The 21028-nt window shown below is 39.1% G+C and overlaps 1 protein-coding gene across 2 annotated transcripts in view; it reads left to right on the plus strand.

Moving 5' to 3' along the window:
• The window catches only part of LOC114026056 (guanine nucleotide-binding protein subunit alpha-14), a 271430-nt gene that overhangs the window by 227927 nt on the left and 22475 nt on the right, over positions 1-21028 (plus strand). For both annotated transcript variants that reach the window (XM_027839669.1, XM_027839670.1), the window contains exon 3: positions 15953-16107. In XM_027839669.1, the coding sequence (XP_027695470.1) occupies positions 15953-16107 (155 nt within the window). The remainder of the gene's footprint in view (positions 1-15952; positions 16108-21028) is intronic.

A 21028-nucleotide genomic window follows, 5' to 3' on the forward strand; every position in this document is an offset into this window, starting at 1 on the left:
TACCCAGAATTGGGAGATGTAGTGTCTTGTTCAAGGAATAGCTAGGGGGTCAGTTTCATTGGGTCACAAGACTACACTGTAGGGTGGGGAAGGGTTATAAGGTATAAGAAGTCCAGAAGGTAGGGAAGGAATTTTACGAAAGACTTTGAATGCCAAACAGAGGATTTTATATATGATCCTGGAGGTGATAGGGAGCCAGTAGAGTTTCTTGAGTTAGGGGAGTGACAAGGTCAGAACAGCCCTTTAGGAAAAACATTTTGGCAACTGAGTAGAAGATGCCTTGGAATGAAGAGAGCCTTGTAGTAGACAACCAGTTAGCAGGCTATTGCCAGGTATGAGGTGATGAGGACTTGAAACAAGGGAATGGCAATGTCAAAGGAGACAAGGGGGCATATGGGAAAGATGTTCCTGAGGCAAAAGTCAACAGGACTTGACAATTGGTTGACTAGGGGCAGGGGATGAGAGAGAAAACAAACAAAAAGCCACACAGGATCAAAACAACCATTTCAGAAACTCATCATTAAAGCAAGCTGTGACCCAAATATTTGTTGTGGTATTCTAGCAGTTTTCCTGCCTATTGGAAAAGAGTGGAAAAAATGAACCATCTCTAAAGATGTAAGTTTTGGTTTGTGTTGAGAGAACTCCAGCAGAGTTAAACTCTCAACAATATGTGGGGTTTCCTGTGATGATATCATCTCAGACAGTCTGCAATTACTGCAAATGGAGAAACTCCAGTAGATATCTGAAAAGTTGGGGCCCAGGAAAAGATGGCATTAATATTCAGTGAAAATATAATTAAAAGCTTGTAGGCTTGCTTCAGGGAGAAATTGTCTCCATTATGAAGTTTTCCTCTGTCTTGCACAATATAGTCTGCTGAGAGGCTTTCTGGAATCATCAGTTAAAAGTATTGATGAAGTCAAGACCATTTGATTTTGTAGGAAACTGAGAAAAATAGGGTAGTGGAGTTCTCTGTTAGTTTACCACAGTTTTGCTTTATGACTTTAGGCAAATAACTTAGTGATTTTTGTATACTTCAAAGCATATTCCAATTTTTTGTTTTATTTATAAAGTATTTTTCCCCTCGAAGGGATCAAAGTACTTTGGTTAATATTTAACTAGTCCTTAGACAAGCAGGAGTCATGGAATCATAGATTTAGAGCTAGAAGAGACCTTAAAGGTCATTTAGGCCAGTCTTCTAATTTTATATACCAGGAAACCAAGTCCTATAGAAACAAAGTCATTTAAAAAAACAAAGTGGGGATCTGGAAGTGATGTCTGTCTTTCTCCTAACTCATTCTTGTTGATAGGTGAGTCCCTGAGGCAGAGATTAATTCTCTCCTATCTCATAATGATAAATAAATTCAAGGACAAACCTGACAGTAGAATCTTAACTCCATACTGACATTACCAAGCATTGTATGGACTCACAGAGCTCCTCCTAGATAAATGATGATATTTTGGGTTATGGATGTGTGACCTTTCTATTGAGAATTTTCCCTAGGTGTGGAGGTCTGAAAGCATAGACTAGGGCATAACCAAGTAAATTACACTTTGTTTTCAAAATATATTTTGTTAATATAAACCTAAATTATAAATTAATTTATCCTTTCTGTGTATCATATAAGAAAGTGATATGTTATTTACAGTAAGATTTAGAGAAATGCATGGAGAAGAAAACAATGAACTACTCCAGTATCTTTGCCAAGAAAACCCCAAAAGGGGTCACAAAGCATTGGACATGACTGAAAAAGGATTATCTAGGTACTACTTCACTACCTTCCTAACTACATTTCTATTGCCACCTCTATTGCTGTTCAGTCTCTTATTTTCCTTATTCTACTTTAAGGAGAAAATTTTAACTACTACTATCTTATGCATTTCTTGTTGAAAACCTCATACAGTACTTTACTCCCTGAGTCATATCAAAGCTTGGTGTCTAGAGTCTTCATCTTCCTGCTTACAGCTTTTTAGAGAGAGGGCATTTGCATTATTAGCATTCCTAACTCTCAAGCACTCTTTCTAGCTTGCTAATCCTTTCTGTTCCCTCTGTTCTCTGAATCATTTTGACTCCATCTTGCCACCAGACTTGGATGACTCTGGAGGAGAAAGTGAAGCTGATGACTTTGTGTGGCTCTACCTTACTTAGACACAATTCAAGTGCAAGTCAAGACATCATGTCATTGGTCCTCTTCAGGAATGAATGATGAACAACAGTAATTCTCTGATGACTTGCTAGTTGGCTTGGAATCTTATAAGAGTTAGTAAATATATGTAAAAGTTTGAATATCCATGCTTCAGGCTCCTGTTCTGGAATCTCCCCTAGCTCACCTCACTTGTTACCTCCATTATGCCAGGTTATGTTCCATTTTTCTCTCAAGCACATCTGCCGAGAACTGTCATTCAGTACTTCTCCCAACCCTCCCTTTGAAACTTTTCCAGTATGTTGCCATATATCCAGAACACATGCCTAGTCCACCATGCTTCTATAATGTTATAACAGCTGAAATGCCATCCCTTCCACGCACACTTCACAGGGCATTTCTAGAACTGACTCTTTACCTTTACCCTGCTCACTCTGCTCATGAAATTCCCCATGTTATATTTCCTAATTAATAGTTATCCTTTTATCCCACTCTTTAAATGCGCTAGCCCTTTGCCTATATATGGCAATACATTTCTGTCCATTCACATATAGACTCTGTGTTTATTTTCTATGCACTTTGTACTTGTGCTTTCCTATGTCTGCCTCAAAAACTAAACTATTCAAGAGCAGGTTTTCATTCTGTGCTTAAGAAAACACCTAAGATAGCTACATGCAGTGAGAATTAAGCGCTAAAGAAAGACTTTCTGATAAGTACCTCTACCACTAGGGGAATTTATTCTTGGGAATTGTAGTATCTAGTTGGACTCTAAGCTACCTTGAGAGCTGGGACCTAGCTGTGCATTTGTTTGTGTTCTTTTTATGTATGAACTTGTCATCCCTCCTGTTACAATGTAAGCTCCGTGTGAGTAGGAACTGTTTCATTCTTTGTATTTGGATCTCTAACACCTAGCACAATGCCTGGCACACTTTAGGTATCTAATTAGTTTTTGTTAATTAAAGGTATATACTCGCTTCTGTTACACTAGTATATCTATCAGCTGTCTGTCAGCCTCAGTCAATAATTGTTGATTGACTAGAAATGTTGTGAGACTGAGTGTGAGATTAAGTAGACATTAACTATTTTAATAGGAAAATATTTTTTACTGAGTCTAAAATGTTTTCTTACTGTTTTTTAGAAATTAGTTGTCTAATACTATTTAATTTTAAAATCATAAACAAACCCAGCACAGTTATACATCCAGGGGTATGTAAGAGAATAGATCATTTGGGCCAGTGCAAATGCATGCTTGTCACAGTTTTTGAGTCTTTTAACCCAGTGGTTTCCATATTTTTTGGATTGTGTACCTTTATTGGGTAAAAAAAAAATAAAATATTTTGAACACATACCCTCTGTAGCTATTTTTACATATTTACTTATTTATAAATTAGGTAATAATTACTATACTAATATATTATTTACATCATTGGTGTCAAACTCAAATAGAAACACCATACATAAGGATCCCTGCAGGAGCATACTGACTTAGAAAACCACATATTAATATTTCCTGTGGTTTACTATATTTTTATTTATTTTGATAAATACTTCCCAATTACATTTTAATACAGGATGGGCTGCACTTGGGTGTGTTGCAGGTGGGCCACATTTGACATCTCTGATCTACATTACAAAACATACACAAAAGGGATAAAGACTAAACGGTATTTTAAAATATTTTAATCTTTATTAATAGCCCATAATTTTTTTCCTTACTGTATTTTATTGAGAGCAATATAATTAAATATACTTTGTTAGTTTTGAAAATATAAGTTTAACACTTTGTGAGACATTGAATTAAAGGTCTTATTCTAAATTCATCACAAGAAATCTGAGCTGCTTTATTGCATATTACGCTGGAGAGGGATGGATTCCTTTCTGTGAAGACATCAGTGACAAATCCATCCTGCTGATCTTCATCAATTCTTGCTCTGTGTGTTTTTTTTAATTATGTCTTCACAAACACACACACACACACACATTTATGCTTTTAAAAGATCATTTCCTCACTTTGCGTCATTGGCTAGTCCCTAAGACATCTGTTAGCTATCATTTGTTCCTACCTAGCTTTCTTCCTTTCTGAATCTCACTGCTGTAGGAGGATGGGGCTTGACCAATCTACTCCAGTAAGTATTTGCATTCAGTTGTATGGAATTCCTACTATCATTCCTTTCCCCAGGACTCTGAAAGCTGTGGGACTGAGCTGGCCTCCTTCCCAAGCACTTTTTTTTCCCACTACCACCCCTGCTACTACAGTCACTAGATGGGATTGTCCAAGCTAGCATAGGTGACAGAGTTTATGGGACGTGGAATCAGCATGAGGAGGAGGATGGAAGGGGATGAGCAGAATGCCAACAAATGAAAGGACATGATGCTAAAGACAAGCAACCTATGCCTTCAGTAGCTGGCTAACTAGCTTCTCCTTTGTCGGTGACCATATGCTTCCACTTATGGAGATGCTGAGAACCAAGGCCACTTGGATAGCTTTAGAAGTAGAAGGAATTTTAGAAGATATAGAGTCCAGCCTTCTTATTTTATAGTCTAAGCAACTTGTCTATGGTCATAAAGATATTAAGTGTCTGAGGCAGTCTTAGAACCAGGCTGTTCCTGATTGCTAGTACAGTGGGCATTACACCATGCTGCCTCAGTCTACTGGGAAGTGGAGAGTCAGGGCGTGCTACTCCAGACCTCCCTTAGTGTTAGCACCTAATTATCTCCTGATTGATTATCTCTGGTTAGTCCTGTGCATATCTTGTTTGGACATAGTTGTTTGCATGTTGTCTCTGCCATTAGACTGTGAGATCCTTGAGAGCAGGGACTAACTTTTACCTTTCTTTGTATCCCTAGTACTTAACATGGTGCTTGGCACAAAGCAGGGGCTTAATAAATGCCAACTGGCTGACTGACTACTCTAGGGAGACATGTCAGGCTTCTCTGTCTATCTCCACTCATTCCAACCCTCACCCCCAATACAGCCTTTCTCTATGGCCACTCCACTGTCATTCTATGCACTGCTGTTGTCGGGGTTGATGAGGTCATGCATAAGACATAGCTTTTGCAGCAAGGGTGTGATGCAGCAGTCCATCCTCCTTGCCTGGCCCCACAAGATGGTACCACATGGATTGTCTTGACCAGCACCTGAGATTCTCATTCTGTTCTTTGGAGATCAGAGTTTTAGTCAAATAGATATAAAATCAGGGTCCTAAGATACAGAACTAGAACAGATCTCGGAGGATATCTAGTTCAACTCTCTCATTTTACGGAAGAGAATGCTGAGGCCCTAACAGGTTAATCAACTTCCACCAAATGACATAGCTATTAAATTACAGACTCAGGCTTAAATTTTGGTTTCTCTGACTCCAGTGCTTAGAACACTTATTCCTTTGCTTGGATTTCTAGACCCTATATAACCTCATTCCCACAGGGCAGCTCTATTACCTAGGAAACTCCTGTGTTGACTTTTGTACCAAATTCAAGGCATTCTTATTATAAATCATCAGATATTAATGATGTGCTTTGGACTATAATTTGAGAAACCAGGCTGGCCTTTGTAGAGGTAGATTTTTCAAACTCTACCTAGCTGCCACCAGACCTAAATCTTATTTGTCTGGCTAAATCCTGAGTAGATAGCAGTCATGGCTTCTTTTTTGAGCTGAATTGACCATGACACACAAGAACATAGATTTGAGGGAGGGAAGATGGAGAGGGTGCAATGAAGGTCCTCTTTCTGTTGAGCTAATGGAGGCATTGTCTGTGAAATATCATCCCTTGTGCTCTATAGCACTTGCCTATTTTGGCATTACTGCTGTTCATTGTCCTCTGATGTTAGCTGACAGATATTGGTTCTGTTTAAATTAAACTTTGAACTGGCCACTATTAATGTTTCCTGCCTTAAAAATGTGATGTTTACTTTTGAAGCCTTCCAGATGGAGCTGATGGAGGGGCTTTGGGGATTGTGTGTACATTTTCCTTTTTCTCCCTTCTCTCTTTGAATTAAGAGCAATATCAGAGTTGAAGTTGTACAGATTCTTATAATCAACCCTGTGAAAGCTGTGTCTGAAGACACATGTAGTAGAAGCCTTATATCCGTCCACGATTAGGCATAGAATGTCAGAGTAGGAATAAACCTTAGTGATATTTTAGTCCAGACTCCCAACCCTTCTCATTCTGAGGAATGAGGAAACCAAGAGGTAGGTGAAGTGGTTAAACAAAGGTGGAGCTAGAAACCCAAGTGCCCTAACTCATGGTCTGGGCTTTTTTTTCCCACTCCAGCTCCTGACATCCAAAAGATTCAGGGTGCTTTAGATGTGGGTAACTGCCTGTAGGTCCTGAGGGTATCTGTGTCCTCATGCCCCACTTCCCACAAGTGATCCCTTGTGAGTACTCTACTTGTCTTGTGATGAGGCTGATCAAGAACTGGAGCCAGAGCCTGGCGTTCCTGCTCCCACCATAATAACAGACCCCCTTCCCCCTATTTTCTGTCACTTCTTCCACAAGGCGCCTGGGCGATAGTAGAGCTAGAAATGACCATTTCTGCTCCATCCTTGTTCTCTTCTTCAGGCTAGCTGCATGAGGATTAGCTACAGAGAATAAGGGATTTCTGCTGTCCTAAGAGGCTCCGGGTATTTAGAAGAATAACAGCAGGGTCAGCCTCACCTAGAGGGAGAATCTGCAGTTGCCTATTTTTGTGACTTCATGGATATTAGGAAGGTTCACTTCCTTCAAAATGTCAGCCTCATTAACCTATCACCGGTAGCTGCAAATCTACAAAAATTCCACTTCTTCTGATTTATCACTGACCTCTAGGGACATTCACTTTTAGGTTTCAGATACCTTTGGAGATGTAGGAATAACACTAAGTTATCATTAGCATTTTGATAGGTTAACTTCACAATGGTCATAGCTAATACTTAAATAACCTTTAAGTTTGTGAAGCAATTTACACATATTATTTCATCTGATCATCACAACATTCCTGTGAGGTAAGTGCAGATGTCCCCATTTTACAGAAGAACAGACTGAGGCTGAGGGAGGTTATGTGATTTGAGGTCACTTAGCTAAGTTGGTGTATGGGGCAGGATTTGAACTAAGGTCTTCCTAACACCAAGTACTCTACCTACTATGCCAAATGAGGAGGAAGTCCTGAAGGGGCACAGAAAGGGGGAGAAGGGAAAATCTACAGATCAGCTTTGTACAGGAATGAATCTGGAACCCCAACAGCAGGCCACATTTATAAAGATTTTTTTCCAGAATTAATTTCCATATAGAAATCATTGTCATATATGTTGTGGTGCTTAAATTCTCAGGCTGTTTGTAAAACTTGAGTACTAGCTTGAGTTCTGGGTCCGAGTAGGGGGCCAAGGGGGAGAGCTGTGGAGCCGTTTTTTACGTAATATACTCTCCCTATAGAAGGGAGGAAGAAAGTTTCCTCCACTTTTGGGGGGGTTCAACCACTCCACAAGAATGTGAATGAGGTGAAATTGGTCTTTGGCATACTCATATCCCTTTCTGTGCTCTTGTAGTCAATTTTGATGTAACCAGAATGTATCTCCCTGCGTCGATACGTTCTTTTGTAACTAGATACTAAGGAGGGTGTGGGAATTGGGGGTAATGAGAAGGCCAATGACTTTGCTCCGATCATGCATTAAATCATCAAGAAAACCAAATTTTGGAGACTTGGAGTTCTGTTCTTTCCTTGTGCCTGGTGGAGCCAGGCTAAAAATGGGAAGGGAGGATGGAAAGGCAATTTTATATCAGTTCTGTGCATTTTTCTGGCTCCTCTTATCACATTATACTGTCTACTTCTCTACCATTTTCCAATGCTTAAGTCTAAAGGAAGTCTGAATTTCACAACAGCAGGATAGGGAGTTTCCAACACAAAAGTCTGAGTCCTGGATTGTTTAAAGAAAAGAAGAAGAAAAAAATAGAGATAAGGATCTGGCTCAAATGACCATTACAAGAACTTCATTTCTTAATGTTTGCTCTTTAGCTCAGCTTCACACAACTATAGGAAGCTTGCCTTATTAGATTGACTCTTGGATCCCAGCATTTCCTCCAATTTGCATTTACTCCAACACAGAAACGTGTTTTGCAAGGGGGGGAAGAAACGAAACATTTTTGGGTGGTGCATTGTTCTTCTGTTAAAAATTGAAGAGGACATTAATTCATCTTTCCCTTTCCTAGCTTCTCCAAAAAGTAAATAGTGCCAGAATAATGCAGTGTCTGTATTCTAAGATTAGGACCCGATTCTTTACAGGAGGAGGTCAAACCTCTTTCATTTTTGGCTACACATATGTTTCACTGTAAAGTCCCTTTACTTTGGTTTAAGCTGCTTGACACTACAGTATTTATGAAACAAGGAGAGTGACTTTAAATCCTTGTGAAACTAGCACCTAATAAAATGGCTCCCTTAAGGAAGTAATTATGGAAAAAGAAACGAGAATAATATTACTTTGGGAAAGGGTAAAGAAATTTTAATAACTTGTAGGCTTTCTTCCACTGTTACTGTATACTAAACGTTCATTATTTGCTACTAGTGGATTGGACAGAATCCCAAATTATCCTTGGTCTCTGCCTATTGGGGCTTAGTCAGATCCAATAGACTTAAAAAAAAAAGCATGAAGAGTTAGGAAAATCAGCTCAAATGGAATTAATTTTCTTTTTAAACAAAGTTCTAAGTGTTTAAAAAGGAGCACACATTTTCCAATAATATTGATTATATGTTTAGAGAAGTGACATACTTTTATTTGTGAACATATATCCACACATTTTAGATTTGGGGCAGAATCAATTATTTTTTCATGCTGTCCTTAACACAGAACCTTGCACATAGGAGATAGTAATACTGAATTATATTGTTTTTTGATGGCTAATGGTGTTTTCTTTATTATATAATTTTGAGATGTTTGATTCAGTAGCAATTTGTTGGGGAGGGAGTGAGAAGAGGTCTTTTTTGTTCAAATATCTATTGCAGAAGTTGGCATTTACCTTAACTTTCTAATGCAATATCTGCATTTCAGTTTACTAAAAAAAAAATTGACTAAGTTTGACAGTCATAATAGTTATTTCATGGTTTGCAAAGTATTTTCTTCACAACTCAACCTGTGAGTTAGACAGCTCAAATATTATATCTCCCTCCCTGCCTCACATTTCTCTTACTCTAATCCATTTTCCACTGAGCAGGTAAAGTGATTTTTCTAAGGCATAGGCCTGACCTTCCTCCCCACCCTGAAAATGAGCTTCACTGACTCCTTTTACTTCCAGGATCAAATATCAACTCTTCTGTTTGGCACCATCCACGATCCACAATCCAGTTAAAATGGCCCTCCAGCTGTACTTCACAAGTAGCACTCCAATCTCTCTTCTTGCTGTGGTTGTTCCCTTTGCCTCAAATGCTCGTGTCTGTTGGTTTCAAGGTTCAGCTCAAGCCTCACCTTCTGCGGTAGGCCTTTCCCTATTCCCCCAGATTGAGAAGAGACTGTTTCAAATCGGTAGGAGTGACAATACTGTGGACACAGAAATACTGTGGTAGAGAGAGTCTTTCAAAAGTCCAAAATTTCTGAGCTAAGTATACTGCCAAATAAAATCAGAATATATCTAACAAATTCATCAAAATTACACGGACTATGTAAAAATAAATGCAGCCAGGTCATGCCCGATGATATAGTTAATAGCTAGTATAAAATCAGTTTCTTGTGTGTAAAGATTTTACTCAAAGATTGAATTTAAAAAGTATTTTTGCATTAATTCTGAGCTCCATATTATTGTCTCATGCTTGATTCTTGAAATTAATTGCAGTCACTTGAAGCAAAAAGAAATATAATGTTTTACAATGCAATAATAAAGAAACCCAAGGAAACTTTACAGCGTTTTTTCATTCTTCTTCAAATGTCATTCTCATTTACATTTCCCAGGTCAAACTGTGAAAAGATTTTATAAATTTAGAGAATGCTAAGGCTAGAAAGGAGCCTTAGAGATCACATTCTTCAATTCCTACCTTTTATAGAAGGAGAGGTTGAGGCAAACAATGTGTCATGGCTAGTAAATTAGTGGTCCAGTTAGGAGTTGGTCCCAGGGCTTCTGAAGTCCAAGCTCATGGTTCTTTCACATAAACCATACTTTTGCTTTCTAAGACATTCTAAGTCAAAAAAGTTTAAAAAACATCAGTAATTATTATCAGTTCACCTGAAATCAGACATCATTGGGGTTTAGTCTCTCTGAGTTATTTTCATTAAGAAATCAACCACCAAGGTACTTGAATGATAAAGCATTTATTAATTGTTAAATTCAATGCATTGTGCTAAGTGCTGGGAATAGAAATATAAACAAAAAGAAAGGGAGTCTCTGCCTTTTTCTAATGAGAAAAGATAATAAAAGTTGGGGGAGAGGAGAGAAAAATGTTTCTGGTGTGAGAAGGTGTGAGTATCCCAACCCTTGCTTTAAGGTTTGAATAGTCCAACCTGGCCAATCAACCACTTTGGAAATTGGATGATACTGATTCCAGTTTTGATTCTTCAGTCTTTGTTTCTTCATATATCTTGACTACCATCATATATCTGGATTTGGTCTACTAGAAGATGAAACCATTGCTACTGTAAGGGTTTAGTGATAAATGATCCTCACAAGTTATGTGAATTTTAATTACCTTAAAATAAATTTTTTGGCAGCTAGATGGTGCAGTGGATAGAGTAATGGGCCTGAAAGTCAGAAAAACTCATCTTTGTAAGTTCCAATTCAGCCTCAGACAATTACTAGCTGTGTGACCCTGGGTAAGTCACTTAACCCTATTTGTCTCAGTTTCCCCATCTGTAAGATGAGCTGGAGAAGAAAATGGCAAACCACTCCAGTATCTTTGCCAAGAAAACCCCAAATGGGGTCACAAAGAGTCAGACACAACTGAAAAATGAATGAACAAAAAATAATTTTAAAAATGTTCTAGGGGTGGGGAACCTGTCCTCAAGGCCACATGTGGCCTTGTAGGTCCTTGGGTGCAGCCTTTTGACTGATTCCAACTTTTACAGAACAAGTCCTTTTATTAAGGGGATTTACTCTGTGAAGTTTGGATTCAGTCAAAGGGCTGCACTTAAGGACCTAGATGGCCACATGTGAGACTACAGGTTCCCCCTTCCTTACTCTCCAACTGTATATAAAAACTCCTATGTCAGGTGTGAAAGAACTTTCTTGGGATACTATTTAACTCTTGCTGGAAGGAAGTTCATATTTCCCTAAAACTTGTGTTAAGTGAAATGTGGATGGGGTCCATGATAACACTCTTTTGCTAGTGATATTTTCCCTTTACAATATTAAATGTGAAAATAGGTACAAAACAAAATACAAGCACAATCTTCTGCACAAAAATAGTTTAAGCTCATTCCCATATTTCCTCAAACCCCTCCATCATCCTAGTGTTTCCCAGATACCCCCTCCAAAAAACCCCAAAACTATGGTTCTTATTAAGAGATAACAAGCCCCAAAGTCCTTTATGGTCAAATTAATTTGGAAAACAAATGGTCGGAGGTATTAACCTGATGCCTGGCTCCACCTAGCGGATTGTGGTGTTCAGGCGGCTTGCTTTACTGGTCCAGTGAGAAAGGCCAAGTAATGCTAAGTAGTCATATGGCACTTGAAATGTTAGCCAAACAGTCATGCACAGAAACATTCTCTCTCTCTCTCTGTCTCTCTCTCCCTCTCTCTGTCTCTCTTTCTCTCTGTCTCTCTCTCTCTCTCTCTGTCATATAGCAAAAAGCATTAGCCTTCCTCCAATCTGTGTGGCCTCATACATTAGAGCTGTGGATATTTCTGAGTGGTAATACAACTTCAATACATCTGCTTTCAACTCTTGTCCAAACAAACCAGGACAAAGAAAATAGTGACTTTTGAGAAATGAAGGAGGAGCAAAATATTAGCTCAGCATTCGAAAGGCTGATCGAGCATCAGAACCCCTTGTGCTCTCTCACTGTTTACTTACTTGTGATTTTTTCCTTTTCATTAAAAAAAAGCATTATGGGGGCAGCTAGGTGGCGCAGTGGATAGAGCGCCGGCCCTGGAGTCAGGAGGACCTGAGTTCAAATGCGACCTTAGACACTTGATACTTACTAGCTGTGTGACCCTGGGCAAGTCACTTAACCCCATTGCCTAGCAAAAAAACAAAAGCAAAAAAGAAAGCATTAGGCAATTTCAATTTTTCCTTCTACCTCCACCCCTATGTAGGAGGAAAGTTAGAAAAACTAAGGAAGAGACAACCAATAGAACTGCAATCTTTAAACAGCTTGCCCTGCCAGCCTTGCTTCGCAGTACCCTCCTTCATGCTGCCTGTGTTACAGCCAAATTGGGCAGCCCACCATCCATCTCTGTCTCATTACTTGGAGTATCTTGGGCTTTTCTGTGTCTGAGCCTTTGCTGTGTCATCTCACATACCTAGAATATTGTCCCCATCTTCCCTCTCTCATCTATACTGCCTAAAAGCCCACTTATTCTCCAAGGCTAGCTCACACCACCTTCTCCAAGAAATCTTTTCTGATTTTTACATCTCCCACCTCCATTCCCCAAACTGTAGATTTCTTCCTCCCGTGATCTCTCAGTGTTTTTGTTTGTACGTACCCCGCTAAATCCTTGTCATGCTTTCTTTATGTGACCATTTCTTCCATTCCCTACTAGATTGTAATTTCTTTGGTGGCAGGATCTGTATCTTATTTATCTTTGTATCCCTACAGGGCATACAGGAGCCTTGCCAAGAGTAAATGACTTAGACATGTTTGTTGAATGAATAATGAACGAATGAAATTAGGAAAGTACTGAAACCTTTTTAGCTGGGAGAAAGAGCCATGAGAGTGGAGAACCACAGAATAGCAGAAGCTTTTTAAAACCTCCATCTTTACAGAAGAATAGATTGTGTGACATGTTGAACTGATATGATTTCTTAAAGTCCTTTTTAGTCTGAAAATTTTATGTTGAAAGTTTTCTTTGTATCTTTGAGATGTCCTCTAAATCAAGCTTGGAATATGAAATGTCTTAAGCATTTGCTAATAAAAATCATATCTAGCATTCATGAAGAACCTACTGTGTGTCTGGCACTATGCTAAACACTTTATAAAAATTATCTCATTTTATCTTCATGACAGTCCTGTCAGGTAGGTGCTATTAATATCCTCATTTTATAGTTGATGAAATTTGTATTGGTGACCTGGCTCTTAAAAGAGAAAGCCTTAAGTAATAAAATGAGTATGTCCATCAAAACATTTACCCCTAGTGTTCATATTTGTTGTTGTTCGGTTGTTTCAGTTGTGTCCAAATCTTTGTGACCCCGTTTCGGATTTTCTTGCCGAAAATACTAAAGTGGTTTGCCATTTCCTTCCTCAGCTCATTTTACAGATGTGGAAACTGAGGCAAACAGGTTAAGTGACTTGCTCAAGGTCACACAGCTAGTAAGTGTCTGAGGCTGGATTTGAACTCATGAAGATGAGTCTTCCTGATTCCAGGCCCAACACTCTGCCCACTATGCCAGCTAGCTGTCCCTGTGTTCACACAGAAGTACACTATTATCTGCCTTCTGTAATATGTAAACACAAAAGTGTAATCTCACTCCCATCTTCTTCCATTCCCTCAAAAAAAAAAAAAATCCACCCAACTGTAGCATGGTACACAATGTCCCTACTTGCTTGCATTTATGAGGGCCACTTTTACTTCTTCTTTTGTTGTGGTTGTTGAGTCGTTTTCAGTTTCTGACTTTCTGTGACCCTATTTGGGGTTTTCTTGGGAAAGATATTGGAGTGGTTTGTCATTCCTTCTCCAGTTCATTTTACAGATGAGGAAACTGAGGCCAACAGGTTGAGTGACTTACCCAGGATCACAGCACTAGTAAGTGTCTGAGGCCAGATTTGAACTCAGGTTCTCCTTATTCTAGGGCCTGTGGTTCTGTCTATCCACTGTGTCACCTCATTGCCCCATTCCCAATAGCTGCACTGTTCTTAGGCTTCTATAGTGCGACCAAAGCTACTTTATTACAGGTGGAAAAAGAATAAATTCTATAAATGATGCTAGGTTGTAGAAACATAAACCATCTTTGCCCCATTAGGAGATCCTTTGGTCTGGATAGTCTATTTCTGGTTCAGATCCTGCCTGCCTCTCCAAAATATGAATGTACTCTTTTCAAAATTCCAGCCTGCTTCCATTCATATTGTGGATAGCATTCCCTTCACTTTGTTAACCCTCTTCTGATCTCCACTTCTTTTCCTAGCAAAGTTGGAGAGGCATACCTGGCTGCAGTGCTGCTGAACCTTCTGTGTAAAAAGCATTAACACTAAGAGGCTTAGAATTAAGACACTGGGTTCAGGTCTCTGTTGGAATGTAGGACACAGGTCAGATTGGCTGTAGCGTAGACCTTGGGCAAGTCACATAACTTCTCGTAAATTGGGAGAATAATAATATTTGTACCTCAGGTTGTGACTGTGAGAATCAAATGAGACGATATATAATTATATTGTATTGTATTATATCATATTATATATTATAGATAGCTAGTGTCTGAATCCAGATTTGAACTAAGATCTTCCTGACTCCATACTCATGACTGCATCTACTGGGCCACCTAGCTAGACAGTTTGGCTGGACCATAGAGTACAGAAAGGAGAGTAATCTATAATCAAGTTGAAAAAAAAAGGTTAGGGTCAGATTGTGAAGGGTATTCAAAAGTAAAGTAAAAGAGTTTATATTTTATCTAAAAAGCAACAGAGAAGCTTATTGACTGGGGGACTGACATGGTTACACCTGTATTTAAGGAAAGAAGGCAGAGTGAGGAGTCAAGTATATTGATAAAGACTGTGAACCTGGAAGAATAGTGATACCCATGACAGAAATAGGGAGTTTCAGAGAGGGGTAGGTTTTGATAGAAACACAAATTCTGTTTTGGACATGTTGAGTTTGAGAACTTCTGTCCTGTGTATGGGACATCTAATTTGTAATGTCCACTTGGCAGTTGGTGATATGGAACTGGAGCTCAGATGAAGGACTAAGACTGGGCATAGAGATCTAGGAGCCAATTGCATAGATCTAGATGGTAATCAAACTCATAGGAGCTGATGAAATCACCAATTGAATATAATGTGCCTAACTTTATCATAAGTAAGATATGACATTTAGACTTTCACTACTCTAGAGGGTAGAAGGTGAGTTGCTAGAAGGGAGAAGGGTGGTGGTGTCAGGGTTCCATTCTTTCTTGTTCTTCCCTCGTCCCTTATATGTGTGGGCATATTATATTTTCAAAGAAGATATTGTTTCTATTGGCATTAACGCACTTCCAGGAGCTGAGGATGACTGGTAGGGCCAATGTGTGACTATCTCACTGGGTAGCTAAGTGTAGCCCCCTCATCTCTGCTTGACGCTAAGCCATCTTGTCTTGTCTCATGTGTCCTAATTATCAACAACTTCAAGGAAGAGCATGTTTCCCTCACCCAAGGATTGCTTACCACCGCCTAACTGAGCTCTCATAGACTTCAAAATTTGAAGTTAGAAGGGAATTTATGAATATGAGTTTTTATTATGAGATCACCTAGTCTACCTCTTCATTTTGCAAATACAGAAACTGAGGTCCAGAATGGTGATGTCATCTGTATCAGGGTCAGATGGTTGGTGAATGAGGGGAGTGGGAAATAGAATTTGGACACAGGTCCATTGCTCATAAACCAAGCACTCTTTCTCTTGCACAACATTGTGCTGTAACTCCTCTACAAAGACAGCTCTGGTTCCATAGGTCATACCAAAGCATCTTCAAGTTGGATTTCTTCCCTGTAATGATTTTTTTCCCTTTTGATTAGGAAAATGCTCAGATGATTAGAGAAGTGGAAGTAGACAAAGTGTCCATGTTGCCCAGGAAACAAGTGGAAGCAATCAAAAAATTATGGGAGGACCCTGGAATCCAGGAATGTTATGATCGAAGAAGAGAATACCAACTCTCGGACTCAGCGAAATAGTAAGAATGATAAACTTTCTTTGTGTGGTTAACTAGAGTTGTTGCCAGGATCCCAAAGCAGGTATTGGCAACCTAGAAGGGAAAATGACTTTCAGCATAGAGAGGGTTGTTGCAACTAGGACTTTAGAGTAAGACTGCTGACCATAAGTGAGGGAAGTTTATTTTCATCAACCTTCCACTTTCCCTTCTGAGCCCTCTCTTACCTAGTGTTGGTCCTCCCTATAGGTCTTTCCCAGATCTCAGTTTGAATGAGGCAACACCCATTCAATGATTAAGGCTAGGTAAGAAATGAGGCAAAGAATGGCCTCTTTTACCTAGTTAAAAAAAATCAATCTGGGGGTAGCTAGGTGGTGCAGTGGATAGAGCACTGGCTCTGAAGTCAGGAGGATCTGAGTTCAAATCCGGCCTCAGACCACACACTTGACACTTGCTAGCTGTGTGACCCTGGGCAAGTCACTTAACCTCAATTGCCTTAAAAAAAATCAGTCTGGGAAGGGAAGACCCTCAGGGTTTCTGGTCAAAACAGAAACAGTTGCAAGGTCTCCCCCTGCATCCAGGGCCATCTCCAGTCATCCTGATCTTTATGGCTGTGGAGGAGAAAGTGAGGCTAGTGACTTTGCACAGCTCTCCTTCACTTAAATCCAGTTTACTTGCAAGTTATGGCATCACCTTCCTGATGTCATGCTCCTCTTTGAGAGTATAGGACAAAGAACAACCACCTCCCCATAGAATAACAGAGTCTGACTCTTTACTGTCTTCAACAGCCTGGGACAAAGGGTCACTTGATCTCAGCTTGAACATCTCCATGACAGGCAGTAATTACTTCAGGAGGCAGCTCTTTGGTAGGTTCAAGCTCCCTGTAGCAAGCCTCCACCCAGAGCTACCCTCCCCAGTGTTCTGGGCCATAAGTTATACCCTCCCTCTTCTCCCACCCATCAATAGTCAAAACTTCCATTTCTTTCAGTCTTGAGAATTCTTGTAGCTATCAGCAGATTATTGGCTTAAACTATTTTTACTTGAATTATGATCAATAGACTTAACCCATTCAAAAGAGGAACTTGGAATTATTATTGTTTTATCATCATCATCATCATCAAAGTTGAAGAAGTGCCTTACTTGTACCCCTGGGTGATAGGTAACACCTACCACCATCACTTTTTCCTTTCTTCCATTCTACTTATACTCTGCTAATTCTTATCAGAAATCCTTCATATTCAAATTCCTGCCTCTTAATGAGGCCCTATGACCACTAACTTCTGAGATCCTATACAGTCCCTCAAGAAAATAGGAAATGCTTAGAAGGTTTTGTAAAGTATGAAGCCACTGGTGACCTTGTAACAATTTTACCTAAGACTCCAAGTAGTATAAAGTACAGACAAATACATGAGACTTTGCCCAGGGACACATACAACACAGGGAAGCCACCCAATTAACCATATTCCCCAAGGCTACACCATTCTGCCATAAGGAGGTATCGCCTGGCCACCTTGCTTTCCTTTCTGTCATCACACTTAATTCTACAGTCACATTATCAGTTAAGGAACTCAAGCCCAGAGGACTCTGCTATTTTAAAGTGCTTATAGGCAATGTCAAATTAGGAGAGGAGCTAATGCTCTGGTTAAGGCTATTAGCAACATCAGTAGCAACAGCAGCTACCCACCTCCCTGCTCTTACAGCTCAACTACTCTGCCTTCCACACTGTGGTAAATTGCCTTTTACCCTTTCTTTTGTTCCCATATGCCAAAGAAGAGAGAGCTCTACAACCACACAAGAGAAAGCTTTCTTTTCCTGGTTTGAGGAATATTGGATTTATCTTTGTTGGTCTGGTGGTGCCCTCTAGTGGGAAAGAAACAAATTGCTAGATGAGACTGAGTTGGAAGGGGTCTCAGATATCATATGGTCCAACTTATACTTAAACCAACATCATCTCAACAAACATACCCGACAAGTGGTCATCCAGTCTTTTCTTGAAGACCTCCAGTGCGGAGGACCCCCATACCCCTGAATATTTTCTGGAGTAGCCCATTCTATTTCTCACTGTTAAGAATTTTTTTTTTTTTACATGAAGGTAATTCTGTACCTCCACAATTCCCACCTAGTGCTTATCATTCTTTCTTCTGGTGCCGAGAAAAGCAAATGTGACATGACTCTTTTGTTCTCCTTCTTTCACCTGAGCCTTGAATGGCATGATCTCAAGGCCTTCAGCTTCCTGAACACCCTCTTCTGGATGCTCACCAACTTAGCAATTTCCTTTCTAAACTATGGCACCTAGAATGGAACCCAAGCCTTGAGATGTGGCCAACAAGAACAAAGCATAGTGGAACTATCACCTCCCTAGTGCTGGATGTTGAGCTCCTTTTAATGAAGCCTAAGATTGCATTAGCTTTCTTGGCTATCATATCACATGGTCAACATAATGAATTTGCAGATCACTAAAGCCCCTCAGATGTTTTGTGATAACCTGCTGTCTAGCAATGCCTCCTCTGTCTCTCGATGATTTTTTGTTTTGTTTTGACTTAAGTATAAGACTTTATATTTCATTTTATTAGCCTTTCAAGATCTCTTTGGATTGTGACTCTTTCAATATGCCAGCTATCATAGATAGCCCTCAGAAATCATCTCATCCAACTCTCACATTTTACAGATAAGAGAACTGAGGTCTGGGAAAATTAAATGATTTGCCCAAAATCACACAGTTAGTAAGCATCATCAAACAGAAAATTTGAACTCTGGTCCTCTGACTCCAAAGCCAGTGCTTTCCTCCATCACACCATGCTACCTCCCATCCTTGTTGATCAGCAAATTTGATTAGCATGGCATACTTTGTTCTAGCCTTTCTAAACCAAAGATACTTTTCCTTAGCTGAGAAAATAGAAGTAAAAAAAAAGTTAAAAAAAAAGATTTGAGTGGTTATACCTTCTGTTGTCATCTGTTCCTTCTTAAGAGGTCAACAACCTTTTAAGATCCTCCTTCTTCCCCAATATAATTTAAAAACTCTTTTTTTTTTGTCCTTAATATTCCTTCCCAACCTTGGCCCATTCTGAGCATTAGTGCTGTGGATACTTTTCTTACATAATCATTGTAATCGTCAACTTGGAGAGTGGACAGAAACCAACTTTATTTTCGTCTTTTGAACATAACTTTCTAAAATCTAAGTTGGTCAGTTAGTTCCCTGTACATCTACACTGTTTTTTTAGTTTAATTTTTTTCAGTTGACAAGTATCAAATTCTCTCTGTTTGATGTTCCCTCCCTCAATTGAACAACAAAACCATCTTTATGAATATATATAATATATATACATATATACACACACATATATATATACACACTTACATATGCACATGTGTGTATGTGTTTGTACATGCAGTCAAGTAAAGGTAAATTCCTGATTTGTCCATGTCCAAAAATGTGTATCTCATTGCGCATCTTTGATTGACTGACAAGATGTGGGTAGGATGCATCATTTTCTGTCCTCTGGAATTGTGGTTTATCATTGCATGGGTCAATTCCTAAGTGGTTTAAAGTTATTTGTCTTCATAGTGTTGTCTTTACGAAGTTGTACAATCTTATAAATTATTCTAGCTCTCCTCATTTCATTTGTCATTAGTTCATTGAAGTCTCAGTTTTCTCTGAAAACTCATTTACTCATTTCTCAATAACAGGGGGAGAGGAGGGAACAAGCATTTATTAAGCACTTATTATGTGCCATATACTGTACCAAGCACTTTACAAATATCTTATTTGATCCTCACAGTAACGTTGTTATCCCCACTATTGAGAAAACTGAGGCAGATGTAGTTTAAGTGACTTGCTTAGGTTTATACAGCTAAGAAATGTCTGAAGTTGGATTTGAACTTAGGTCTTCGTGACACCACACCTAGTTTGCTATCCACTGCCACTTAGCTGCCTAATATTACATTATATTATTATACTTTATTTGTTAATATACCATATTTTTTAGCTATTTATTAATAGATATTCTCTTAGTTTCCAATATTTTTGCAACTACAAAAAGAGCTGCTATTAATATTTTTGCACATATGGGTACTTTTCATCCTTTTTTTTTTAATCTCTTTAGGGCATAGGCTTATGGAAGTACCTCTAAGTCAATGGCTATGCACAGTTTTGTAACTTTGGAGGCATAGCTCTAAATAGCTTTCCAGAATGGATGGAGTAATTCACAGCTCCACCAATAGTGTAGTGTATTTGTATTTACAAAGCCCCACCAAAAATTAGTTTCCTTTACCCATACACATCAAACTTCTTAGACTATAGATCCCTTTCTTCCCCATCAGAGTTATTCTTCTTTATATCTTCATAATTTTGGTTCTGGAATCTTCCCACCTGTCATAAGCTGACCACTCCTGCAGAATTTTGGTCCAGGCAGTCCTACATACCTTTTTTTTTCTGAACTCTTTGAAATCTGGTCTCATAAGATCTAGGGTACATACCAGATTTTCCCTCTTCTCTATGACAAGTTCTAAGATGGACCAGTTGATTCCTTCAAAGCTGCCTTCATTCCCACCCCAGAAACCAGTTCCTCCTTTTTAGTAGGTATCAGGTTCAGAATAGCAGTTCCCTTTGTTGTTTATTCCAGGTTTTGAAGAATGTAATTATTATTATGGCATGCCAAGAAAATATTAGCTGCTCTGCTTATGTCAAAGTGAGAGAGCTCTGGAAGAAGTCTAGAGAATTAAAGTCCTCCATCACTAAAATATCCTATCACCATGCTAAGTTTTGAACCAGTTTCTCCTAGTCCTCATTTACTTTTTTTTTCCCCTGCCCAGGTGGCATATCGTATCATCCAATGACAATATCACTTGTTTCTGCCTCTGATTTATACTACGTGCAGCCACAGGAACACAGCAGATCTGTCTGCCATTGATTTTTGAGTCAACAAATGGCCACCTGAATACTCCC

The sequence above is a fragment of the Vombatus ursinus genome, unplaced genomic scaffold (genome assembly GCF_900497805.2).
Source record: "Vombatus ursinus unplaced genomic scaffold, bare-nosed wombat genome assembly UNPS02014832.1, whole genome shotgun sequence".
NCBI classification, from domain to species: domain Eukaryota; kingdom Metazoa; phylum Chordata; class Mammalia; order Diprotodontia; family Vombatidae; genus Vombatus; species Vombatus ursinus.